Source organism: Dryobates pubescens, chromosome 11 (assembly GCF_014839835.1).
Source record: "Dryobates pubescens isolate bDryPub1 chromosome 11, bDryPub1.pri, whole genome shotgun sequence".
In the NCBI taxonomy this organism is placed as follows: domain Eukaryota; kingdom Metazoa; phylum Chordata; class Aves; order Piciformes; family Picidae; genus Dryobates; species Dryobates pubescens.
Window position 1 is genome coordinate 1,801,760 of NC_071622.1, and position 25,640 is coordinate 1,827,399.

At 55.2% G+C, this 25,640-nt stretch overlaps 2 protein-coding genes across 2 annotated transcripts; one reads left to right on the forward strand and one right to left on the reverse strand.

The window, feature by feature from the left end:
* Positions 1-3,298, forward strand: GADD45A (growth arrest and DNA damage inducible alpha). The gene is made up of 4 exons (XM_054165005.1): positions 1-148; positions 257-358; positions 437-650; positions 3,061-3,298. The coding sequence occupies exons 1-4, from the start codon at positions 105-107 to the stop codon at positions 3,172-3,174; spliced, it is 474 nt and encodes a 157-aa protein (XP_054020980.1). The 5' UTR covers positions 1-104; the 3' UTR covers positions 3,175-3,298.
* Positions 3,299-10,533: 7,235 nt separating this feature from the next.
* Positions 10,534-25,347, reverse strand: GNG12 (G protein subunit gamma 12). Its single transcript, XM_009909102.2, has 3 exons — positions 25,173-25,347; positions 12,947-13,063; positions 10,534-11,337 (listed from the first exon to the last, which is right to left on the reverse strand). The coding sequence occupies exons 2-3, from the start codon at positions 13,040-13,042 to the stop codon at positions 11,212-11,214; spliced, it is 222 nt and encodes a 73-aa protein (XP_009907404.1). The 5' UTR covers positions 13,043-13,063; positions 25,173-25,347; the 3' UTR covers positions 10,534-11,211.
* Positions 25,348-25,640: the final 293 nt, after the last annotated feature.

Consider the following 25,640-nt stretch of genomic DNA (forward strand, 5'->3'; position numbering starts at 1 on the left):
TCCCGCAGAGGCGGCGGCGTCGGGGAGCGATCGCGGCGAGTTTTGGGCACCGGCAGCGGGCACCGGGACTGGCACCGGGAGCAGCACCGGCCCGCGGCTGCACTATGACTCTGGAGGAGCTGCCCGGGGATCAGCGCACCGCCGGGAGGTAAGGTACGGGTAACGGGTGCGGTATACGGGGTGCTGTCGGAGGAAGTGTCGGTGCCCGGTTTGACGGTGGTGGCAGCGGCTTTGTCTATACTTGTCCCGGCGGCAGGATGGAGCAGGCGGGGGACGCGCTGGAGGAGGTGCTGAGCAAAGCGCTGAGCCAGCGGAGCCTCACCCTCGGTGTCTACGAGGCTGCCAAGCTGCTCAACGTGTGAGTGACCCCCATCCCCTCACTGCCCGTCTTCCCCTCGGTGTCCCCGCCGGTAACCGCGGCTGTCGTGTCCCTCAGGGACCCGGATAACGTGGTGCTGTGCTTGCTGGCGGCGGACGAGGAGGAGGCGGGGGACGCGGCTCTGCAGATCCACTTCACCTTAATCCAGGCTTTTTGTTGTGAAAACGACATCAACATCCTCCGCGTCAGCAACCCGGCGCGGCTGGCCCAGCTCCTGCTGCCGGCCACCGGCACCGAGCCGCCCACCGACCTCCACTGCGTCTTGGTCACGGTGAGCAGCCCACCGCCACCCGGAGCCCTGGCGCCTGGGGCTCTTCGCCAGCCCCGCCGTCGGGGGTGCGGCAGATGGGGGACTGCCCCGTTTGCAGGCCTCGAACCACCGGTTGCATCTCCCCGGTGGGCACGGGGAGGGAGCGGGGGTGGCTGCCCCTGTCTGCCGGGCGTCCCCTGGACGGCTGTGGGGTGCTGCGGTGGGGCAGCAGGTGCTGGGGCTGCTAGGCAGAACCAGTCTTTCCAGTAAGCGCTGATGAAGGTGTGGAGCACGGAGCCTTCCTCCATGCAAAGCCCGGAATCCAGCGCCATTCCAGTCTGGCACTGGGAGCAACCGGAACTGGCCGCGCCTGGGGCACGGTGACGGCGGCGGCCACGGCCCTCGCTCGGGGCGCTGACCCGCGTCCCGTCACAGCCTCCAGCTCGGTGAAGCTCCCCCCACACCTACCAGGGTCCCACCAAAGCCTCCCGGAGCATCCCACCGCCCAGGAAACCCTTTGCCTCGTTTTGTTTTGCGGGCCGATCCTGCCCGGCGAGGCTCCCGCGGCACCGACCCAGAGGCTTAGTCGCCTCTTGGCTTTTTTTTTCGGTGCTTTTGGAGTATTTTGGCCACGGTGAAGGTTCGGCAGAACCCACCAGGGTCCCCCGGAACGCCTGAGGAGGCTCCAGCAAAGGAAGCTCTTTGCCTTATTTTGGTGGAGCTCTTTTGCACCACCGAGGGTCCCGCGGGACCTCAGAGGCTCCAAACCTGCTTTTTTTCCTCCCCCTTATTTTTTTTTACCCTTTTGGAGGTGTTTTTTTGACATGATGAAGGTCCCACGGGACCCTCCCAAGGCTCCTCCAAACCCCTTTTTTGTCTGTTTAGTTTTATTCTGCACCATAAGGGCTCCCACAGAACCTGTCAGGGTCCCACAGCCCCTCCAGGGCCGCCCCCCCGCCCCTCTCTTTTGCTTCTTTTGGTGTTTTTCCCTCCGCACACCGAGGGGGCCCAAGACAGCTTCGCTTCCTTTCGGGTTAGGAAGTTTTGAGTGGGTTTTGAGGGAGTTTGGTTTTGGACCTGGCCAAGAGCCTGACAGGACCTGGGAGAGACCCACGGGATCTGCAGGGACACGGGGAAACGGCTTCTCTATTTCCCGGGGTTTGGTTGGGGTTTGGTGCTTTTCCTTCCTTCTCCCTTTAGTCCCTTCCCGGTGAGGATCCCCCAGGAGCTGCCAGGAGCCAGGGAAACAGCTGCTGATTTCTGAGGGGGTTCTGCTGGGGGAGGGCCCCACACAACCTGCAAGCCCACCTAAACCTCCCGCCTCTCCTTTTGCCAACCACCCCCTCCCCGCCTCTTTCTCTTCGAGTTTTTCGGTTCTGCTTTTTTTCCTTTGTTTTTCTGTCTTGGCCTTTTTTGGTCTTTTTATTTGTTTTTTAACCTTTTCTTGTCTTTATTTTTTGTTTAACCTTTTTTTGCTCTTCTTTTTGGTCCTTTTTTAGTCTCTCTTTTCCCCCCTTTTTGGTCCTTTTTTTTTTAACCCAGTTTTGGGTTTTTAACCATTTTTTGGTCTCTCTCCTTTTTTTTTTTAACCCTTTTTTGGTCTCTCTTTTTTTTTTAACCCTTTTTTGGTCTCTCTTTTTTTTTTAACCCTTTTTTGGTCTCTCTCTTTTTTTAACCCTTTTTTGGTCTCTCTCTTTTTTTAAACCCTTTTTTGGTGTTTTTTAAACTCTTTCATGGTATTTAATTTTTTTACCCTTTTGGGTCTGTTTTTTTTGACCTTTGTTTTGAGTCTCTTTTTTGCTTAACTTTTTTTGTTGTTTTTTAAACTTTTTTTAACGCTTTTTTGTCCTTTTTTCCCCTTTGTCTTTTTTTGTACCCTTTTTTGGTGCTTTTTTTTTTTTTAACCCTTTTTTGTCCTTTTAACCCCTTTTTTTTTTTTGGTCCTTTTGTTTTGTTTTTTTTTAACCCTTTTTAAAAAACCCTTTTAACCCTCCCTCCCCCCCCGTTTTTTTTTTAAACCCCTTTTAGGGTCCTTTTGTTTTAACCTTTTTTTTTTTTTGGTCTTTTTTTAACCTTTTTTTCCCCCCTTAACTTTTTCTGGGTCATCTTTTTTATTTTTTTTTTGTCTTTATTTATTTTTGGTTTCTTCCCCATCCTTTTGTTTGTTTTTTTTTTTTTCATCTTTTCTTTCTATTTCCCCTTCCTTTCCCCCTCCCCTCAGCCCTGCATCCCCAGGCAGCACTGCCCCCGGGGCTGCTCTCCTTGCCCTGGCAGCAGCAGGTTCCCTCCTCCCTCCCCTGCCTCTCCCGCGCTGCTTTTCTGCTGCGCTGCTGGGATTGTGGTGGTGGTGTTGCCTGCATGGGGAGGGAGGGAGGGAGGGCTGTTGTTTGTGCTCCTCTGTTAAATGCCCCTCTCCTCTTTCTCTTTCCAGAACCCCCACTCATCCCAGTGGAAGGATCCAGCACTGAGTCAGCTGATGTGCTTCTGCCGGGAGAGTCGCTACATGGACCAGTGGGTGCCGGTGATTAACCTCCCCGAGCGGTGACCTCCACGCTCCCCCAGCTCCACTCCAAAAAGTTTTTCTTTGGCAATACTTTTATAGCAAGTTGCTCAGGAATTAACTCCCTGGTTTCCCCCCCCTCCTCCACACTTCTCCCCAGCGTGGGAATGGGGGGAGAAAAGCAAAAAAAGAAAACCCAAACCCCAAGCAACCCAACAAAAACAAACCCCAAGCCCACAACCAACCAAAATCTGAAGCTAAAGGTGATGTTGAAAAGGGGGGAGGCTGAGGTTGAGCTGTGTGTTGTGTGAGACTGGAGAGAAGCAACCTGGAGGAGATGGAGAATGAGCATGGATGTGGAAGGAGGAGGAGGAGGAGGAAGAGCAGTGCTGCCAGAGGAAGGAGCCCTGCCCCACGCTGGGAGGGTTACAAACTCCCCAGCACAGGGAGGGGAGGTTGGAATCCTTCTTGTTTTGGTGTTTTTTCTTTTTTAAGTGCAACTTAAAAGTTCCTGGTTTGAAGACCTTAAAAAGCAAAAAAATATAAAGCAACAACAACAAAAAAAGACAAAAAAAAACAACAAAAAGGACAAAAAGGCAACAAAAAAAGGACAAAAAGGCAACAAAAAAAAAGACAAAAAGGCAACAAAAAAAAAGACAAAAAGGCAACAAAAAAAGGACAAAAAACCCAAAAAAGGCAACAAAAAAAGGACAAAACAAAAAAGGCAACAAAAAAAGGACAAAAAAGGCAAGAAAAAAGCCACAAAAAGGCAACAAAAAAAGCAACACAAAAGGTTAATCAGAAAGATTTTTAAGGTGATTTTATTGTATTTTTGGGATGTTGATTCTCAAGTTTTTATGCTGAGATACTCTAATAAGTTATTTTATGATGGGGGGGGGAGCAAAACAGAATTATTTATACTCAGAAGCTGCCCTGAAGCAGTTGGTTTCCAACCAGCTGTCTTGAACAGTTGGCTGTCCCAAGCAGCTACGTTAAAGAATGGTTTGCAATTAGATAGCATTTTTTTGGGGGGGGGGAGGGGGGGAAGGGTGGTTTGAGGTTTTGTTGGCTTTGTTTTTATTTTGGAAATAAAAGTTTTAAACTCCAACCTTTGCTCTTTGGGTTCTGCATTTTTTTTTCTTTTCCTTGTTTTGTTCTGCTTTAGTGTCGAGGTTTAAAGTGCTCCTTCGGCAGCTGCTTCCTTCTGCTGGCCAGGGGCAAGGTCCTGCCGTGCTGGTCCTGGGTGCTTTAGGCTTGGCTCCTCCCAAGCTGTTACATGCAAAAGCAGCTGAAGTGCTGCAGGAAATGGTGGGGGGGGAGGAACAGAGTGGATTTTTGCTCCAGTTTTGCCACTCCACAGCAGAGCTGGGAGGAGAAGAACACGAGGGGAAATGTTCTTTTGGAGACTCCAAGCCTCCTGCAGAGCCTGAGTCTCGGAGAGAAGGGAAAGCCGATTCCTCAGAGCAGGAAAACTTGATCCGGCGTTTCCCTTCCCGGGATGGTGCCTGGCCAAGGCTTGCTGCAAACCCTCCTGGATCTGTTCCCTCAGCACCCCTGGGGTGAGGAGGGTTCCGTGCCAGGCTCCTCTTAGCGTTGGCACACAGAAAAGAGATGGCAGAAGTGTCCCTCCAGCCCCCAGGAGAGCAGGAAAACAGCTGCCCGGTGCCCAGCCGCCCACGCCGCCGCTGCCCCGGGGATGCCGGTGACCTACATCAGGGAGCCCTAATTGCACGTGTGCCACGCCTGGGCAGCCTGCAGAGGTGGGTGGAGGAGAAGTACCTCATGAAGTTCAACCAGGGCAGGTGGAAGGTCCTGCACCTGGAGAGGAAGAACCCCCAGCACCACTACAGGTGAGGGGTGACCTGCTGGGGGCAGCTCTGCAGAGAAGCAGCTGGAAGTGACAGTGGACAACAAGTTGCCCATGAGCCAGCAATGTGCCCCCGTGGCCAAGAAGGCAAATGGTCTCCTGGGGTGCATGAAGAGTGTGGACAGCAGGTTGGAGGAGGTTTTCTTGCCACTCTGGGGGAGGCCACAGCTGGAGCACTAGGTCCAGTTCTGGGCTCCCCAGATTGAGAGAGAACCGCTGGGGAGAGTTCAGGAGAGGCTCCAAAGATGCAGAGGGGCCTGGAGCAGCTCTGTGAGGAGAAAAGGCAGAGTCCTGGGGCTGTTGAGCCTGCAGAAGAACAGCCTGAGAGGGGATCTCCTCAGTGCTCAGCAAGAGCTAAAGGGTGGTTGCCCAGGAAGGTTGTGGATGTCCTCTCCTTGGACGTGTTCAAGGCCAGGTTGGATGAGACCTCGAGCAGCCTGGGCTCGTGGAAGGTGTCCCTGCCCATAGCAGGGAGGTTGCAACTAGATGAGCTTTAAGGTCCCTTCCAACCCCAAACCATTCCATGCTTCCATGCCAGGACATTTACAAACAATAGCTTGCCACTACTCTGGCCACCAAGCCCCATGAGAAGCAGCTGAGGATGTCAACTCTGGCCACCAAGCCCCATGAGAAGCAGCTGAGGATGTCAACTCTGGCCACCAAGCCCCATGAGAAGCAGCTGAGGATGTCAACTCTTCTACCTTAAGCCATTGTTTTCATCCCATGCCACTGATCACCGAGGTGATCCTGGCCACCTACCATCAATCCTTTTGTTCTCTGCGTGTCCATGCAATAGGTGCTGGCAAAAATCTTGCCCCTGAGCCATGATGATGTCAAAAATGGCATGGAAAAAGTTGAGGAACAACAACAAAAAAGCTCTGGGACAGAGCCCTGGCTGCAGCCAGGCCAAGCTCAACCTTTTGGTGTGCCAAACCTGGGAGGGTTGCAGGAGAGGAAGGTGCCAGAAGGTCTTTATTGGAAATACAGAATTAAAGACCACTATGGACACTGCATGATGGGTGGGGATGATGGGAGGTGGTCAAGCTGCAGCTGTAACCACAGCTGGATTGCCACCAGCACCCCAAGGCTGGGTCTTAACTGGGGCTCCATGTCTGAACCACCAACCAGCGCCCCACAGCTAAATCACAAAGTGGTGCCCACAGCTGGATCACAGCAGTGTTCCACAGCTGGATCGCTGTCAGCACTCAGTACAGCTGGATCACAACTGGTGCCTGCTGCAGGGCTCTTTTAAAGGCACAAAACCTGGAGAAGACAGGCACAAAGTGCATCTCTGCAGCCCCACAGGGGATGAGGTGAACCTGGGCAGGCTGCAGAGCTGGGCAGACAGAGCCTCGTGAAGTTCAACCACGGCAAGTGAAGGGTCCTGCACCTGGGGAAGAAGAATCCCCTGCACCAGTACAGTGAGGGGTGACCTGCTGGGAAGCAGCTCCAAGCAGAAGGACCTGGGAGTGCTGGTGGACAAGAAGCTCCCCAGCAGCCAGCAATGAGCCTACTGGCCCTTTTGGCCATGAGGGCCTCAGGGGTGCATGAAGAAGAGTGTGGTCAGCAGGGCAAGGGAGATTCTCCTCACACTCTGCTCCGCCCAGGTGCAGCCATGTCTGGGGCACTGGGTCCAGTTCTGGGCTCCCCAGTTCAAGGGAGACAGAGAACTACTGGAGAGAGTCCAGGGGAGGTTACAAAGATGCTGAGGGGCCTGGAGCAGCTCTGTGAGGAAGAAAGGCTGAGAGTCCTGGGGCTGTTGAGAGCAGCCCAAGAAGGGATCTGCTCAATGCTCAGCAAGAACTAAAGGACCTGTGGAAGGCAAGAGGCTGGGGCCAGACTCTGCTCAGTGGTGCCCAGGGACAGGAGAAGGGGCAAGGGGCACAAGCTAGAGTCCAGGAGGTTCTGACTCACCAGGAAAAACTTGTTTGGTGTGAGGGTGCTGGAGGCCTGGAGCAGGCTGCCCAGAGAGGTTGTGGAGTCTCCTCTGGAGAGCTTCCAAAGCCAGCTGTGCTCCTGGGCAAGCTGCTGTGGCTGCCCTGCTTTAGCAGGGGGGGTTGGACTGGATGATCTCCAGAGGTCACTTCCTACCCACACCATGCAGGAATTCTGGGATCTTTTTCAAGTGAAACCAAAGTAGGTTCTATGAACCTATGGCCAACGTGCAGACACCTCCCCACATCCCCACTGCCCACCTTCGGGGCAGGGCTGGAGCCTCCTTCCGCTCCCCACAGGCTTTGGACCACGCTGCGCCACGAAATGATGGACACAAAGACGCTGAGGAGGGATCGGTGTGCATCTGACATCATTGTTTGTCAACTTGTTGCTAGAAAAATACTCTTGATTATAAAAAATAATCTGCAGGTAGGCACAGAAGGAGTGGGACAACCCTCCCCACCAAGGCTTGGCCACTGAGCTGGAGAAGCTTGGTGGACACCGAGGTGAACTCCCCAGCTGTCTCTCAAGAGTGTTTTGTAGATGATTTAATACAGAAACTGGGAAATATCTGATGGAGATTAAACAACAACAACCAGGAGAAGAAGTCAAAAGCAAGAAAAAGAGCAACTTGCAAGGGGTTAATACATTCTGGAGGGATTATGGCAGAGATGGAAGAGCTTCAACCTCTGAGCTACTGCCTCCTGGAGAGGACCTCTGCAGCCAGCTCACTTGGCAATCCCTTCCAAGCTTTTCTGTTAATAGGCAATGTTGGTATAAATATGGGATTAAAAGTTTAGAGATTTATATATATATATATATGTACAAAGGGGGAAAAAAAAGGCTGTTTTGGGGTTTTTTTTTATTAGCTATGGAGAGAGGAGAAAAAAAAAATCCCTTCCTGGATGGCAAAAAGGCCTCCAGGGAGAGCTGCAGAACCACCAGCTGGAGAGCATTGGGCATCTCACAAAGCCTTTCCAGAAACCCCAGAAGCCAAGCACTGAAGGCTGGGCTGCCCTGCACAAAGCCTGGCCAGCGAGGGGGAGGGATGGGGCCCAGCCTGCAGCCCAGCACAGGGCACCAGGCTTCAGCCTTCACACTTCTGACAGAGGTTTGCTTTCCTTTTTGATCCTTTGGCATTCAGCTGAGGGATTTGTTTTTACCCTTACAGAGACGTGTTTGGGTTCTTTTGCCAGGGTTTGATATCCTAGCACAGATTTTCTGATGGATTTTTCACCCTTAGAGAGACTTTTTGGGGTTCTTTTGGGGTTCTTTTGCCAGGGTTTGATATCCTAGCAGAGATTTTCTGATCCTTCTGACAGGACTTTTTTATCCCAAGCTGGATTTATGGATTCTTTTGCCATGGGTTTGTAACCTAGCACAGCTTTTCTCATTCTGCTGATGGATTTCTTACCCTTACAGAGACTTTTGGGGGTTCTTTTGCCATGGTTTGGTATCCTAACACAGATTTACTGATCCTCCTGACAGGATTTTTTATCCCAAGCTGGAGTTTTGGGTTCTTTTGCCACAGTTTTGTCTCCTAGCACAGATTTTCTGCTGGATTTTTTTTACCCTTACAGAGACTTTTTGGGTTCTTTTGCCATGGATCTGTATCCTACCACAGCTTTTCTGATTCTGCTGATGGATTTTTTACCCTTACAGAGACTTTTTGGGTTCTTTTGCCACTGTTTGGTATCCTAACAGAGCTTTTCTGATTCTGCTGATGGATTTTTTACCCTTACAGAGACTTTTCTGGGTTATTTTGCCAGGCTTTGATATCCTAGCACAGATTTTCTGATCCTTCTGACAGGACTTTTTTATCCCAAGCTGGATTTATGGATTCTTTTGCCATGGGTTTGTAACCTAGCACAGCTTTTCTCATTCTGCTGATGGATTTCTTACCCTTACAGAGACTTTTTCAGGTTCTTTTTGGGTTCTTTTGCCATGGATTGATATCCTAACACAGATCTACTGATTCTTCTGATGGATTTTTTTACCCTTAGAGAGACTTTTCTGGGTTCTTTTGCCATGGTTTGTATCCTAGCACAGATTTTCTGATGGATTTTTTTACCCTTAGAGAGACTTTTCTGGGTTCTTTTGCCATGGTTTGTACCCTAGCACAGATTTTCTGATGGATTTTTCACCCTTAGAGAGACTTTTCTGGGTTCTTTTGCCATGGTTTGTACCCTAGCACAGATTTTCTGATGGATTTTTTTACCCTCAGAGAGACTTTTCTGGGTTCTTTTGCCATGGTTTGTATCCTAGCACAGATTTTCTGATGGATTTTTTTACCCTTAGAGAGACTTTTCTGGGTTCTTTTGCCATGGTTTGTATCCTAGCACAGATTTTCTGATGGATTTTTTACCCTCAGAGAGACTTTTCTGGGTTCTTTTGCCATGGTTTGTACCCTAGCACAGATTTTCCCATTCTTCTGACAGGATTTTTTTACCCTAAGCTGGACTTTTGTGTTCTTTTGCCATGGATCTGTATCCTACCACAGCTTTTCTGATTCTGCTGATGGATTTTTTACCCTTACAGAGACTTTTCTGGGTTCTTTTGCCAGAGTTTGATATCCTAGCACAGATTTTCTGATCCTTCTGACAGGACTTTTTTATCCCAAGCTGGATTTATGGATTCTTTTGCCATGGATTTGTAACCTAGCACAGCTTTTCTCATTCTGCTGATGGATTTCTTACCCTTAGAGAGACTTTTTCAGGTTCTTTTTGGGTTCTTTTGCCATGGATTGATATCCTAACACAGAGCTACTGATTCTTCTGATGGATTTTTTTACCCTTAGAGAGACTTTTCTGGGTTCTTTTGCCATGGTTTGTATCCTAGCACAGATTTTCTGATGGATTTTTTTACCCTCAGAGAGACTTTTCTGGGTTCTTTTGCCATGGTTTGTATCCTAGCACAGATTTTCTGATGGATTTTTTACCCTTACAGAGACTTTTCTGGGTTCTTTTGCCATGGTTTGTATCCTAGCACAGATTTTCTGATGGATTTTTTTACCCTCAGAGAGACTTTTCTGGGTTCTTTTGCCATGGTTTGTACCCTAGCACAGATTTTCCCATTCTTCTGACAGGATTTTTTTACCCTAAGCTGGATTTTTGTGTTCTTTTGCCATGGATCTGTATCCTACCACAGCTTTTCTGATTCTGCTGATGGATTTTTTTACCTTTAGAGACTTTTTTGGGGTTCTTTTTGGGTTCTTTTGCCATGCTTTGATATCCTGGCACAGCTTTTCTGATACTTCTGACAGGATTTTTTTATCCCAGGATGGATTTTTGGGTTCTTTTGCCATGCTTGGATATCCTACCACAGCTTTTCTGATTCTGCTGATGGATTTTTTTACCCTTAGAGAGGCTTTTTTGGGTTCTTTTGCCATGCTGTGATATCCTGACACAGCTTTTCTGACTCTGCTGATGGATTTTTTGGAACCCTTCCATGGATTTCTGGATTCTTTTGCCATGTTTTTTTTTTATTCTAACCAAGATTTTTTTGGGGCTCTAAAAGATTTCTGTATCCTGGCACAGGCCTTTTGATTTATTTTGCCATGGTTTTGCATCCTAACACAGATTTGGGGTCTTTTTTCAGGGGGGATTCTTTTAACATGTTTCTACACCCTCACACAGCTTTTTTTTTTAACTGGAGGAGCAAAATCAGACCTGAAAACTCTGCTTTTTCCACCTCCCCCTAATAAAAGAAAGCTGCAAATCTGTGATGCTTGATGGCATAAAAAACCCAAAGACCTCTGGCAAGAGAAGCCAGCAAGAGGAAGGCTGCAGGCATAGCTCCCTGGAGTCCACCAACAGTTGGCAACCATCATTTTGCAAGGTATTTTTTGCCTGATAATGCACTTTTAGATGTGTCTGCTTGTAGGCACAGGCTACTGACACAGGCAATCCCCCTCCCCACAGCCATAAAACCATGTAAAAACAATGCCTCTTAATCAAGTTCCCATCCCTTTTGAGAGGCTCAGGCACCTTTGGTCTTGTTTGTGTAGCAAAAAGTGAGGCCAGAACCAGCAGAAACCAAGCTCCCAAAGCTTGTCCTGCTGGTTCCACCACAGGGCACTGACACAGACTCCCATTCCCTTGGATAAGAGAGAAGTTAATTAACTCTGAAACCTACTGAGGAGAGAGAGAGGAGAGAAGGAAAGCTGAAGACACGGTGAATACGCTTGGGAGAAGAGCGGCCGCTCGACCCACCGACCAGCTGGTACCTTACAAAGGACTTTTGCTGTGCCCAGGGTGGGGCTGTGAGGAGCTGCTGCTCTCCTACAACAAAATGCAGGTCTTCTTGTCCTTGAAAGGGTTCTCAGAAGCAGGGATGCCCATTAGCAAGGGGTCTTTCTTGGCGTGTTCTTCACAGTAGAGCATTAGGTCTGCCGATGCTTTTGATACCTGCAGGGGGGGAAAGCGATCACCACAAAGTACAGTCCCAGACAACTGGGCTGGGTGGGAAGGGACCTCTAAAGGTCCATCCAGTCTACCCACCCTGCAGTCAGCAGGGTGATCCCCAACTAGAGCAGCAGGCTGCTCAGAACCCCCAACAACCTGACCTGCAATGGTGCCAGGGCTGGGGCAGCTCCCAGCTCTCTGGGCAGCCTGGGCCAGGCTCTCACCACCCTCAGGGTCAAACATTTCTCTCTTCTCTCCAGTCTGAATCTCCCTCTTGGAGCTCAGACCATCTCCCCTTGTCCTGTCACAACAGTCCCTGCTCAAAAGCCTGTCCCCAGCTTTCTGATCAACCCTTTCAAGAACTGAAAGGCCACCAGAAGGTCTCCCTGCAAGCTTCTCATCTCCAGGCTGAACAGCCCCAATTCTCTCAGCCATCTCCCATCACCAACCACACTAAGAGCTGCTGACAGGTAGAGGCCCTGCTCAGCACAGGAGAAGTGCTCAGAGAGCCCTGTCTGCTCTGAAGACATGCTGCTTGCTCTGGCTTCACCTGCAGTGGGGGGTTAGTTTGAGATCTCAGGCAAGAGCACCACCTGCCTTCTACAGGAGGCTGAAAATGAACAGGAGAGGGCTGAAAACAATTCAGTGGGCTCATAATGAGGAACTTCTCATCCCTAGGGATCCAGCAGGACTGGGCCAGTGACTGCACCCCAGTACTCAGCACTGATGAGGACACATCTTCAATACTGGACTCAGTTTTGGGGCTCTTCACTACAGGAAAGACATTGAGGTGCTGGAGAGGGTGCAGAGACGGGCAACAAAGCTGGGGAAGGGTCAGGAGCATGAGCCTTGGGATGAGCAGCTGAGGGAACCATACAATGCTATTTCACAGGATCACAGAGTGGGTTGAAAGAGACCTCTAAAGGTCATCCAAGTCCAAACCCCTGCTCCAGCAGGGCACCCACAGCAGCTTGCCCAGGAGCACAGCTGGCTTTGGAAGCTCTGCACACAAGGAGACTCCACAACCTCTCTGGGCAGCCTGCTCCAGGCCTCCAGCACCCTCACAACAAACAACTTTCTCCTCCTGTTCAGATGCAACCTCCTGGGTTCCAGTTGTGCCCAGTGCCCCTTGTCCTGTCCCTGGGCACCACTGAGCAGAGTCTGGCCCCAGCCTCTTGCCCTGCCCATGTCCTTTAGCTCTTGCTGAGCATTGCTCAGCTCCCCTCTGGGGCTGCTCTTCTGCAGGCTCAACAGCCCCAGGGCTCTCAGCTCCTCACAGAGCTGCTCCAGGCCCCTCAGCATCTTTGGAGCCTCCCCTGGACTCTCTCCAGTAGTTCCCTGTCTCTCTTGAACTGGGGAGTCCAGAACTGGAGCCAGTGCTCCAGCTGTGGCCTCAGTGGGGCAGAGTAGAGGGGAAGGAGACCCTTCCTTGACCCACTGACCACTCTTTCTCATGCCCCTCCAGGAGACCATTGGCCTTCTTGGCCCTGAGGGCACATTGCTGGGGATGGTGATGCACACAGGCCCCCACCCCCTGCTACCTCACTCCACATCTGGAAGAGGAGAAAAGAAGATGCCAGTGAGGGGTGGGGTGCAGGAGGACATCTCTCACCTTTATCCTTTCTATGGAGGCTTCTATCCTGAGCTGCTGGACGGTCCTGCGGGCCTGGGTGATGTTGTTGGTGGTGCCAGCTGTTTTGCCAGACATTTTCAGTCAGGTGGGGAAGTTCTGTGTGCAAAGCCAGCAGGTTAGGTTTCCAGGAGGTGACCTGGCATGTTCCAACACCTTCTACACCCAGGGGCAACCACAGCACATTCCAACCTCCCCTGGCCATTGTGATCCTGGGTGAGCTGCTGTGGCTGCCCTGCTTTAGCAGGGGCTTGGAGTGGCTGATCACCAGAGGTCCCTCCCAACCCTCACCATTCCATGAGAGAACAGACCAGACCAGACCAGACCAGACCAGACCAGACTAGAATAGAATAGACCAGACCAGACCAGACCAGGTTGGAAGAGACCTTTGAGATCATGAAGTCCAACCTCTCACCCAGCACCATCTGATCAACTCAACCATGGCACCAAGTGCCTCAGCCAGGCTCTTCCTAAACTCAACCAGGGATGGGGACTCCACCACCTCCCTGGGCAGCACATCCCAATGGCCAATCTCTCTGGCTGGGAAGAACTTTCTCCTCACCTCCAGCCTGAACCTCCCCTGGCACAGCTTGAGACTGTGTCCTCTTGTTCTGGTGCTGCTTGCCTGGGAGAAGAGCCCAACCCCCACCTGGCTACAGCCTCCCTTCAGGGAGTTGTAGGCAGCAAGAAGGTCTCCCCTGAGCCTCCTCTTCTGCAGGCTAAGCAACCCCAGCTCCCTCAGCCTCTCCTCCCAGGGCTGTGCTCCAGACCCCTCCCCAGCCTTGCTGCCCTTCTCTGGGCACCTTCCAGCATCTCCCCATCTGTGCTAGCCTGAGGGGCCACAGCATCTCCAGCAGGACCATGCACAACCCTGCCCTTTGCTTTCCACAGATCCATGAGAGAAGCTGGCCCCTGGGGCTGTGCTGGAAGCACTGCTGGCTGAGGAGGGAGTGGGGCTGGGGGAGCTACCTGGGACCTTTCTGAGTGCTGGGAGCAGCATTTCTCTGCAGGCTTCAGGTTTCTCACACCTCAGCCTGGGGAGCAGAGCTGCTTTTCCAGTGAGCACCCACTCCTCTGGGAGCAGGGCTGTTTTCCTGCCAGGTCCCCACTTTGGCCAGTGCAAGGCTGCTCAGCAGGCTTCCCATCTCCCAGGTTTTCCTCCCCCTCTGCAGGAAGCAGCCCTGGGCCGCTCCCATGCAGCCCTCAGCAGCCAAGAGCACCCACAGCAGCCATGGGGTGTCCCCCAAACACTGCCACACAACCTCCAGCTCTCCCCTGGCAGCAGGGCAAGCACCCATGGCTGTGTTCTTCTGGCCAGGGGCCCTGCACAGCCAGCAGCACCAAACCCCCAGGGCATGCTCAGAGTTTGCTGCTAGGAGTCATGGAGTGCCCCAGAGACCACAGCACCAAATGTGCTCAGCCCCTGCCCTCTGCCAGTGAGAACCCCAGCACCCCAGCATGGGAGGGGTTGGAAGGGACCTCTGGACACCATCCAGTCCTGTCCCCTGCTCCAGCAGGGCAGCCACAGCAGCTTGCCCAGCAGCACAATGCCCAGCTGGGGCTGGAAGCTCTGCACACAAGGAGACTCCACAACCTCTCTGGGCAGCCTGCTCCAGGCCTCCAGCACCCTCACAACAAACAACTTTCTCCTCCTCTTCAGGTGGAACCTCCTGGGCTCCAGTTTGTGCCCCTTGCCCCTTGTGCTGTCCCTGGCACCACTGAGCAGAGTCTGGCCCCAGCCTGTTGTCCCCCATAGCTCTTGCTGAGCATTGCTCAGCTGCCCTCTGGGGCTGCTCTTCTGCAGGCTCTCAGCCCCAGGGCTCTCAGCCTTTCCCCCTCACAGAGCTGCTGCAGGCCCTCAGCATCTTTGGAGCCTCCCCTGGACTCTCCCCAGCAGTTCCCTGTCTGTCTTGAAGAGGGGAGCCCAGAGCCCCAGCTGTGGCCTCTCAGGGGCAGAGCAGCTGGGGAAGAGGCAGCACAGGAGCTGTGCTAACTGGTATTTCATGCTCTGCCACTCATGGCTGGCTTCTGCTGCTCTTCTAACATCCCTGTGGTGAATCACAAACCAAGTGACCTGCTGGTTTCCCCAGCTACACCCTCACCACTCCTGCTGAAGCAGCCTTGCAGAGCACAGCTGCCACAGGTGGGCACCAGCCAGGACTGGGATGAGGATGGACCTCCAGAATGCAGAATGAACCAGCTTGGAAAAGACCTCAGAGAGCATCAAGGCCAACCTCTCACCCAACACCATCTGATCAACTCACCCATGGCACCAAGTGCCTCAGCCAGGCTCTTCCTAAACACCTCCAGGGATGGGGACTCCACCACCTCCCTGGGCAGCACATCCCCAGGGCCAATCTCTCTTGCTGGGATGAATTCCTTCCTCACCTCCAGCCTAAACCTCCCCTGGCACAGCTTGAGACTGTGTCCTCTTGTTCTGGTGCTGGGTGCCTGGGAGAAGAGACCAACCCCCACCTGGCTACAACCTCCCTTCAGGCAGTTGTAGAGAGCAAGGAGGTCTCCCCTGAGCCTCCTCTTCTGCAGGCTAAGCAACCCCAGCTCCCTCAGCCTCTCCTCCCAGGGCTGTGCTCCAGACCCCTCCCCAGCTCTGTTGCCCTCTTCCTCACAGAGGACTTGCCAGGGGCAAGTAAAGCCTTCCAGTCCTGCCCAGGGAGCAGAGGTGTGACAATTAGCTGTCATAAACTCCTTACTGATTAAAACCATCCTCCTGGATCTCTCCATCTGCATGGATCTGAGGGGGCTTTGGATGGCTCACTGCTCTGCTTCCAGGAGCAGAAGAGAAGAACAAGCCCCAGAGCCACCTTGAATGCTGCAGGTGCTCCAAATGACCAATTTCAGGCCATCTGTTGTAAGCTCAGAAGCTCTAAAGCTGTCCCAGTTGGGAGCTCCCAGCTCATGCAGCCTCCAGTGGTGACTGACCTGAGGCTCCTCAGCAGCTGCCCAGGGAGGCTGGGGATGCTCCCTCCCTGGGGGTGTTCCTGGTCAGGCTGGATGGAGCTCTGAGCAAGCTGCTCTGCTAGAAGGTGTCCCTGCTCATGGCACAGGGGGGCACTAAGTGGTATTTAAGGTCCTTTCCCACCCAGAGCACTCACAGAACTCTTTTGGTTGGAGGAGACCTCTACAGTCACTGAGTCCAACCTTCAGCCTGCATACTCCAAGCAAGTGAGGTGAGGTGAGGCACCAAGCAGCTCAGGGCCATGGAGCACCTCAAGTGAGTCTCCTCCACCCTCTCAACATCTCCACCCAGGGTTTCTGTCTGCAGCTACCAGGAGGAGAGCTGCAGCAAAGCTGAGCAACCCTGAGCAGAGCAGATGTCCATGACACAGAGGCCAGAGAGGTCAGGCTGGCAGCACACACTGCTGGCTGACTCACCCTGGCTGGGCAGGAGGGCAGCTTGTAAATCATGCTTGCTTCACCCTCACACTTGGGCCAGCAAGCTGAGCCTTGGGCTGTGGGAGTCATCCCCTGCCCCAGCTCCCCACAAGCCCCAAACTGCCCCAGAATCTCCCCCTGTGCTCCAGAGAAGCCAGCTGCAGACACACACACACACACTGAACCCCGGGCTGGCTTGGGTGGGAAGGACCTTCCCAGGTCCACCCAGGCCAAGCCCTGCAGGCAGCAGGGACAGCTGCACCCACAGCAGGCTGCTCAGAGCCCAACCTGGCCTGCAGTGGCTGCAGGCATGGGGCAGCTCCCAGCTCTCTGGGCAGCCTGGGCCAGGCTCTCACCACCCTCAGTGTCCAACACTTCTCCCTTCTCTCCAGTCTGAGCCTCCCTCTTTTGGTTCAAACCCTCCCCCCTTGGCCTGTCACAGCAGGCCCTGCTCACAAGTCCCTTTTGGAGCCACCCCAGTGTGGAAGAAACCAACCCAGAGCACTTCATTCCTCTCATGCACCTCCAGGGGCTGGGAGAGCTCTGTGGCTCCTGGTTCCTCCTGTTTCTCATGGACTCACAGAATGCTTGGGGTTGGAAGGGACCCTGAAGATCATCTAGCTCCAAGCCCACTGCCCCAGGCAGGGACACTCTCCACCAGACCAGCTGGCTCAAGGCCTCATCCAGCCTGGCTCTCCAGAGTCCCAGCAAGCCTGACCTTGAATATTTGATGGGATGGGGTCTCTGCCACCTCCCTTGCACTGTTCCACCACTTGCATGAAAGGATGAACCATTCTCTCACTGGGGCAAGCCCAGACTGACTTGGCTCAGCCTTCCCATCTCTTCCTCAGCCCAAGATCTCTTTTCTCCCCACTGGAGAGCTGAGAGAGCTACAAGAGGAGGGAAAACCTCTGCCCCCTGGAGAGCTGAGAAAGGTGGAAGAGGAGGGAAGACCTCTGCCTCCTGGAGAGGTTTAGAGCTCCTCTGGTGTTTCTTTCCCATCCTCCATGAGTGACCTGCTTAGGAAGAGTTCCAGTGTGGCCTTTCCCAGCTGGTGAGGCTCTGGTCATGAATGAAAATGCTTCAAAGCCAGCCCAAACAAAGCCCCCCCCTAACAGCTGGCAATGAGATCCTTGTCTCCCCTCCTCTGCAAACAGACACAGGCTGCACTAACTTGAGTCCTCCTTCTAAGGTTACTAAACCTCTCCTGCAGCAGAGATTTACAAGCAACTAGGTCATCAGCCAGTACTGCTGCTTTCCACCTCAGCTCCTGGCAACCTAACCTACTAACAGAGCTGCTGGGGTCACCTTCAGCTGCAGGACTTCTCCCTGGGGCATACCTGGACTTTGAGGGCAGCCTCAGCAGGCTGGCAGATGACACCAAGCTCAGGGGTGAGGTAGGGAAGACTGCAGGGTGGGATGGGTGCCACCCAGAGGGGGCTGGGCAGGCTGCAGAGCTGGGCTGAGCAGAAGCTCCTGAGGTTCAACAAGGCAAAGTGCAAGGCCCTGCACCCAGGTCAGGGCAAGCCTTGAGATCAGTGCAGGCTGGGAGATGAGGAGGTTGAGAGCAGGACTTGGGGGTGCTGCTGGGATGAGCAGCTGGGTGGGAGCCAGCAATGGGCACTGGCAGCCAGAGGGCCAATGGCAGCCTGGGCTGCATCAAAAGCAGCCTGGCCAGCAGATGGAGAGGGCTGATTAGGGGAGAGGGGATGTCAGGAAGAAGTTGTGCCCCAGGAGGGTGGTGAGAGCCTGGCACAGGCTGCCCAGGGAGGTGGTGGCAACCTCCTGCCTGGAGGTGTTTGCAGCCAGGCTGGAGGTGGCTGTGAGCAACCTGCTGTGGTGTGAGGTGTCCCTGGCCATGGCAGGGGGGTTGGAGCTGGCTGAGCCTTGAGGTCCCTTCCAGCCCTGACAGCTCTGTGGTTCTGCCACTCTGGTGAGGCCTCACCTGCAGGGCTGGGTCCAGCTCTGGGACCCCCAAGAAGGACAAGGAGCTGCTGGAGCAGGCCCAGAGGAGGCCACAAGCTGGTCAGAGGGCTGGAGAACCTCTCCTGTGAGGACAAGCTGAGAAATTGGGGCTGCTCATCCTGGAGAAGAGAAGGCTCCAAGGAGAGCTGAGAGCTGCATTTCAGTACCTGAGGGGCACCTACTGGCAGGCTGGGGAGGGGCTGCTCAGAAGGGCCTGGAGACAGGATGAGGAGCAATGGCTTCAATCTGCAGCAGGGGAGACTCAGGTTGGACACCAGGAGGAAGTTCTGCACAAGGAGAGTGGTGAAACCCTGCAGCAGGCTGCCCAGGGAGGTGCTTGAGGTCCCACCCCTGGAGACATTCAGACTTGATGTAGCCCTGGGGAGCCTGCTCTAGCTGGAGGTGTCCCTGCTGGCTGAGGTGACCTTTGAGAGTCCCTTCCAACCAATGCAATCTGTGACTCTGGGTGGGAAGGACCTCTCCAGGTCCACCCAGTCCAAGCCCTGCAGGCAGCAGGGACAGCTGCACCCACAGCAGGCTGCTCAGGGCCCCAACCAACCTGGCCTGCAGTGGTGCCAGGCATGGGGCAGCTCCCAGCTCTCTGGGCAGCCTGGGCCAGGCTCTCACCCCCTCACTGCCCCACATTCCTCCCTTCTCTCCTGTCTGAACCTCCCTCTGCCATCCCCCCCTGGCCTGTCACAGCAGGCCCTGCTCAAGCCTGTCCCCAGCTTTCTTCTTGGCTGCTTTAAGGCCAGCAGCTCTCCCTGGAGCCTTCTGCAGGCTGAACCACCCCAGCTCCCCCAGCCTGGCCTCCCAGCAGAGGGCTTCCAGCCCTCCCAGCACTGCTGTGGCCTCCCCTGGCTCTGCTCCAGCAGGGCCATGGCCCTCCTGTGCTGAGGACTCCAGAGCTGCCCCAGCACTGCAGGTGGGGGCTCAGCAGAGGGGCAGAATGCCCTCTGACCTGCTGGCCATGCTCCTCTTGCTCCACAGCAGCAATCAGCTGGGGTGTGCTGGTCAGTCTTAGCAGCAAACTTTCATGCCCATGCTTCATGCTGGCTGCTGAGGGTCTCACATGTTTGCTGCAGCCACCCCACCACCCAGCCCTGCCCTTCAGCACCCACCTGCAGGAGCACAGCTACAGCCCTTCAGATTCACAGAATGGGCTGGGCTGGAAGGGGCCTTCAGGATCAGCCAGCTCCAACCCCCTGCCAGGGGCAGGGACCCCTCCCAGCAGCCCAGGCTGCTCAGGGCCTCATCCAGCCTGGCCTGGGACACCTCCAGGGAGGGGACATCCACCACCTCCCTGGGCAGCCAGTGCCAGAGTCTCCCCACCCTGGTGTTGAGGATCCCTGGGCTCCTGGGATGCTGAAACATCAACCCCCAGCCCACCTCTGCCACCTTGGTTTTCTTTCTTCCAGCCAACAACAGAGCAAACCAGCAACAAGGTACAACTGTCCCAATTCCCCAGCAAAGAGAATCCCTTTCTGCAAGGGCCTGCCCTATTTCTGCAGGTAAGGAGGTCAGCCAGCAGCAGGGGCTCAGGGCAGCAGGCTGGGCACTCAGCTGCAGCTCCAGCTGGGATAACTGAACACCAATCCAGGGCTTTTTTGTCAGCTCTCTTTCAGATCCAGGACTTAAGCAGCACCTGCTGAGGGCAATGTAATTAAAGCAGCCCCCAGGCTGGCCCAGCAGCTCCAAAGTGCTGCTGTTACATAAAGTCAGCTCAGCTCCCAGCTCCCAGCCCAGGAAAGGGCCAGCAGGGCACCTGGGCACTGCTCCTCCTGGGGGGGTGAAACAGGGCTTAAGGTGAAGGACTCAAAAGCTGTGGATTTGAAGTGGAGTAACTGAGAATTGTAGAGAGAATGAGCAGAGTGAAGAGAGCACTGAATGGCAACCCCAACCCCAGCCCACCCCAGCCCCCAGCCCACCCCAACCCCTAGCCCACCCCACCCCCCAGCCCACCCCAACCAACACTAACCACCAATCTCCAACACTAACACTCACTAACCAGTCCCCAACACTAACTCACTAACCAGTAACTACTGGAGAGAGCCCAGCTGAAGAGTGTGGCCAGCAGGTCAAGGGAGGTTCTCCTCCTGCTCTACTCTGCCCCTGAGAGGCCACAGCTGGAGTCCTGGGGCCAGCTCTGGGCTCCCCAGGTCAAGGGAGAGAGGGAACTGCTGCAGAGAGTCCAGGGGAGGCTCCAAGGATGCTGAGGGGCCTGGAGCAGCTCTGTGAGGAGGAAAGGCTGAGAGCCCTGGGGCTGTTGAGCCTGCAGAAGAGCAGCCCCAGAGGGCAGCTGAGCAATGCTCAGCAAGAGCTGAAGGAGCTGTGGGGGACAACAGGATGGGGCCAGACTCTTCCAGTGGTGCCCAGGGACAGCACAAGGGGCAAGGGGCACAAACTGGAGCCCAGGAGGTTCCACCTGAACAGCAGGAGAAAGTTGTTTGTTGTGAGGGTGCTGGAGGCCTGGAGCAGGCTGCCCAGAGAGGTTGTGGAGTCTCCTTGTGTGCAGAGCTCCCAGAGCCAGCTGGGCATTGTGCTGCTGGGCAAGCTGCTGTGGGGGCCCTGCTCTAGCAGGGGGTGCAGTGGCTGATCTCCAGAGGCTCCTTCTAACCCCAGCAGGCTGTGACTCTGGGATCCCCAAGTGCACAAACCATGCAGGGCTTTCACAGGCTGCCAGCCCTGCACTTCCAGGGTGTCAGACTGGCACAGATCCAAGGCTACAACCCATCTGTAAATGCACCTTTCTGAGGCATCTCCTTTTCAAGCCACAGAAAGCAGGCCCTGGGGGACAGGGACCTGGGAGGTGGAGATGGTGTGGGAGCTGCAGGGAGGAGGTGGCCTGGCAACCCTCAAAGGCAGCAGGGAAAGTGGGCAAAGAAGGACACAGTGGTGCCAAAGGCAAGAGGGACACTCAGCTCACTGCTCCAACAGTCCCTGATGTGGGAGCCACTGAGCAGGATCCAGCCATGAGCCACTGAGCAGGTCCAAGATTGGATCTAGCAGCTCTCCTCTCTGAGGAGGACTCCAGGGAGCAAGGAGGTCCCTTCTGAAATCCTGGTTAGACAGCAGGAGCATCAAATGAACCAGCTTGGAAAAACCTCAGAGCTCATCCAGTCCAAGCTCTCACCCAGCACCATCTGAGCAACTCAACCATGGCTCCAAGTGCCTCAGCCAGGCTCTTCCTAAACACAGACAGGGATGGGGACTCCACCACCTCCCTGGGCAGCACATCCCAAGGGCCAATCTCTCAAGTGGGGAAGAATTTCTTCCTCACCTGCAGCCTAAACCTCCCCTGGCACAGCTTGAGACTGTGTCCTCTTGTTCTGGTGCTGGGTGCCTGGGAGAAGAGCCCAACCTCCACCTGGCTCCAACCTCCCTTCAGGGAGTTGGAGAGAGCAAGAAGGTCTCCCCTGAGCCTCCTCTTCTGCAGGCTCAGCAACCCCAGCTCCCTCAGCCTCTCCTCCCAGGGCTTGAGAGCCACCTTCAGGGCTGGAACAGGCTGCCCCATGCCCTGAGCCACGCCAGCTCAGGTGGGATGTGTGGCTGAGGAAGCTGCTCCAGGTAAGCTGGCTCTGCTGCCTCAGAGGGGCTGATCAGGTGAGCTTGAGGGTCGCTTCCAACACACACAAGCCACATCCAGCCCATGCTCTGCTTGTGCTGCCCTGTGCTGAGTTGGGTGCCAAAGCCAGTGGCAGGCATGGAGCTGCTGCTGGAGGAAGCAGAGGCATCCCCAGGAGATGCTCAGTGCTGTGGGCAGCCTGTGTGCCCCCAGGCCCAAGCCCCAGGTGGTGCTGCTGGAGCTGCTGGGCTCAGTGATTCCCCCAGCACTGCTGCAGAGCTCCAAGGGAGGCCTCTCCAGCCCCGAGCTCTGCAGGCTCTGCTGGAAGAGCTCTGAGCTGGACCTGCTTTGCACACCCCCACCAAAGGCTCTGCTCAGCAAACACCACACCTGGCTCCCTGCCACCTCACAGGCCACAGAACACTCTGTGGTGACCTCACTGACCAAGTCCATCCTCCCTGGCACCATCACCCTGCTGCCTTCAGCTGGGACTCTGCAGACAGCCTGGCACCAACCCACCACCAAGCCCCACATCCAGCTGCTCCCCTTAGCTACTGGCAGCCTCCAGAGCAGCAGGAATGAAGAGCCAGGAGCTTTGCTGGGTGAAGAGCTGGACAGAGCTCCCAGCCCAGAGCCAGCTGCGTGCAGGGCTGGTGCCCAGCAGTGTGGGGGAGGGGATTCTGCCCCTCTGCTCTGCTCAGACCCCACCTGCAGCGCTGGGGCCTGCCCTGGAGTGCTCAGCACAGACAGGGACCCATGGCAGGGGGTTGGAACTGGATGATCCTTGAGCTCCCTTCCCACCCTGGCAATTCTATGATGCTATGAACCTGTTGGAGCAGGGCCAGGGGAGGCCACAGCAGTGCTGGCAGCCCTCTGCTGGGAGGCCAGGCTGGGGGAGTTGGGGTGGTTCAGCCTGCAGAAGAGAAGGCTGCAGGGAGAGCTGCTGCTGGCCTGGCAGTGCTTGAAGAGGCTGAGCTGGGGACAGAGCTTTGAGCAGGGCCTGCTGTGACAGGCCAAGGGGGGCTGGGTGGGGGGTGGGGTGCCCCACTGGCAGGCTCCTGTGGCTCCCAGGGTGCTGTGAGTGCTTCTGCACCTGCTGCTTCCCAGCAGCTTTGTGGAGCATGGGGGCTGGTTGGGACTTGATGGCTGTGGCTTTTCCTGCAGGGCAGCCCTGGCTGCTCAGGAGCTGGGATGTCAGGACTTGCACAACCTGAGGACTCTGTGTCCAGGCCAAGAGGGCTGACACTGCAAGAGGAGCCAGCTACAGCTGGCTGCAGGAATAAGCAACTCTACTGAGTGGTTCATCACAGCATAGCTAAAGGGAGAGGGGCAAGAGGCTGGGGCCAGACTCTGCTCAGTGGTGCCCAGGGACAGGACCAGGGGCAGTGGGCACAAACTGGAACCCAGGAGGTTCCACCTGAACAGGAGAAACTTGTTTGGTGTGAGGGTGCTGGAGGCCTGGAGCAGGCTGCCCAGAGAGGCTGTGGAGTCTCCTTGTGTGGAGAGCTTCCAGCCCCAGCTGGGCATTGTGCTGCTGGGCAAGCTGCTGTGGGGGCCCTGCTTCAGCAGGGGGTGCAGTGGATGATCTCCAGAGGTCCCTTCCCACCCACACCACACTGGGACTCTGGCATTTCAGAACTGGGAAGCCAGAAGTGTGGAAGGGTTGGCATGGAGGAAGCAGAGGGTGAGCAGCTCTCAGCTCTCCCACTGAGTCCTGGCTGCACAGAGCTGTAGCAGCCCTCCTGGAGCAAATCTCATCCCATCCCCACCTTCAAAGCAAACACTACAGAAGTTAGCCAGGCTGATCTTCCAGAAACACAGACCTGCTGTCCCAGCTGCAGCCCTAATTAGAGAGCACTGCTAGGAGAGCTCCTTCAACTCTCCTCCTGCTCCAACCAGTTGCTCTGCTCAGAGAAGGGAAGTTCCTCCAGCAAACCAGCCCCTTCCAGCTCACCCAGCCCCTTCCCAGCTCACCCAGCTCCTTCCCACTCACCCAGCTCCTTCCCAGCTCCTTCCCAGCTCACCCAGCCCCTTCCCAGCTCACCCAGCTCCTTCCCAGCTCCTTCCCAGCTCCTTCCCAGCTCACCCAGCCCCTTCCAGCTCACCCAGCCCCTTCCCAGCTCACCCAGCTCCTTCCCAGCCTCACAAAGCTGCCTGAGCTGCTCTGGCTATGCAGCCAGCCCAGGTTTTGTTCCAGCAGAAAGCCCAAAGGCAGAGCTCCCAGCAGCTGGCAGGGCTCCTGCCAGCCTGATGGCAGTATGAGGCCATGCTGACACCCAGTGGAAAGCAGGGAGAGGTGCCCAGCAGAGAAACCCCACAGCTGAACCTTTGCCTTCTGCTCTGATACGAAATGGGATGGAAAAGCAAAGCTGGAGGGCAGGGGAGCAGCAGAGCCCTGCCCTGAGGGCCAGGGGAGGCCACAGCAGGGCTGGCAGGGCTGGCAGCCCTCTGCTGGGAGGCCAGGCTGGGGGAGTTGGGGTGGTTCAGCCTGCAGAAGAGAAGGCTGCAGGGAGAGCTGCTGGAGGCCTCCCTGGAATTGAGGGGCCAGTAAGAAAGCTGGGGCCAGACCTCTGAGCAGGGCCTGTGACAGGACAAGGGGGGATGGCCTGAACTCAAAGAGGGAGACTCAGGCTGGAGAGAAGGGAGAGGTGTTGGACAGTGAGGGTGGGGAGAGCCTGGCCCAGGCTGCCCAGAGCTCCATCCCTGGAACCATTACCAGCTCAGGCTGGCTGGGGCTCTGAGCAGCCTGCAGCTGTCCCTGCTGACTGCAGGGCTTGGGCAGGATGACCTTTGAAGGTCCCTTCCCACCCAAGCCTATCCATGACTCCAGAGATGCTTTGTGGTCCTTTGCCTGTGACAGTTACCCCCACTCCATGGGAAGAGAGCTGAGGCTGTGTGGCACACTGGAGCCTCCTGGGAGCTCTCCTGCCCAGGCACTGGCACAGGCTGCCCAGGGAGGTGCTGGGGGCACCATCCCTGGAAGTGTGGAAGAAATGTGTGGCCCTGGCACTGTGGGCCATGGTTTAATGGCCATGGTGGTGTGGGGCTGATGGTTGAGGATCTTAGAGGTCTCTTCCAAGCCAAACAACTCCATGATTCTATGGCTCAGAGATACTCAAGCACTGTGCAGAGTGGAACATGGCACCCCCAGCACAAACCTCCCAGGACAACCACCCACCCTGGCTGCCCACAGCCTCCCCACTGGCTCTGAGGGGAGCTGGGCCCAGTGAAGGGACCTGGCTCTCCCCCAGCTCCCACCCCAGCAGACACACACAAAGCTCTTACAGCATGTAAAGCAGGAGTGGTCCACAGTCACAGCACCAGGCTGGGAGGCACTGGATCCAGCTTATGTCACCTTCAGCAAGCTCTTCAGTCTGAAAGAGAGATCCAGCTGAGGACACTGGTGGGAGATGCTCTGAGAAGAGCTCTGTGGCACTCAGCTTAAAGCCACTAACAAGATGCAAAGCCTGGAGAAGAGAATACAGAATTAACCAGCTTGGAAAAGACCTTTGAGTCCAAGCTCTCACCCAGCACCATCTGAGCAACTCAACCATGGCACCAAGGGCCTCAGCCAGGCTCTTCCTAAACACAAACAGGGATGGGGACTCCACCACCTCCCTGGGCAGCACATCCCAGTGGCCAATCTCTCTTGCTGGGAAGAATTTCTTCCTCACCTCCAGCCTAAACCTCCCCTGGCACAGCTTGAGACTGTGTCCTCTTGTTCTGGTGCTGCTTGCCTGGGAGAAGAGACCA

Excerpts from the sequence above, each read along its gene's own strand:
- GADD45A (XM_054165005.1), top strand. The coding sequence starts at position 105 with ATGACTCTGGAGGAGCTGCCCGGGGATCAGCGCACCGCCGGGAG. Across the intron at positions 149-256 it reads GATCAGCGCACCGCCGGGAG|GATGGAGCAGGCGGGGGACG; the intron begins GTAAGGTACGGG and ends TCCCGGCGGCAG. Across the intron at positions 651-3,060 it reads TCCACTGCGTCTTGGTCACG|AACCCCCACTCATCCCAGTG; the intron begins GTGAGCAGCCCA and ends TTCTCTTTCCAG.
- GNG12 (XM_009909102.2), bottom strand. The coding sequence starts at position 13,042 with ATGTCTGGCAAAACAGCTGGCACCACCAACAACATCACCCAGGCCCGC. Across the intron at positions 11,338-12,946 it reads CCTCCATAGAAAGGATAAAG|GTATCAAAAGCATCGGCAGA; the intron begins GTGAGAGATGTC and ends CCCCCCCTGCAG.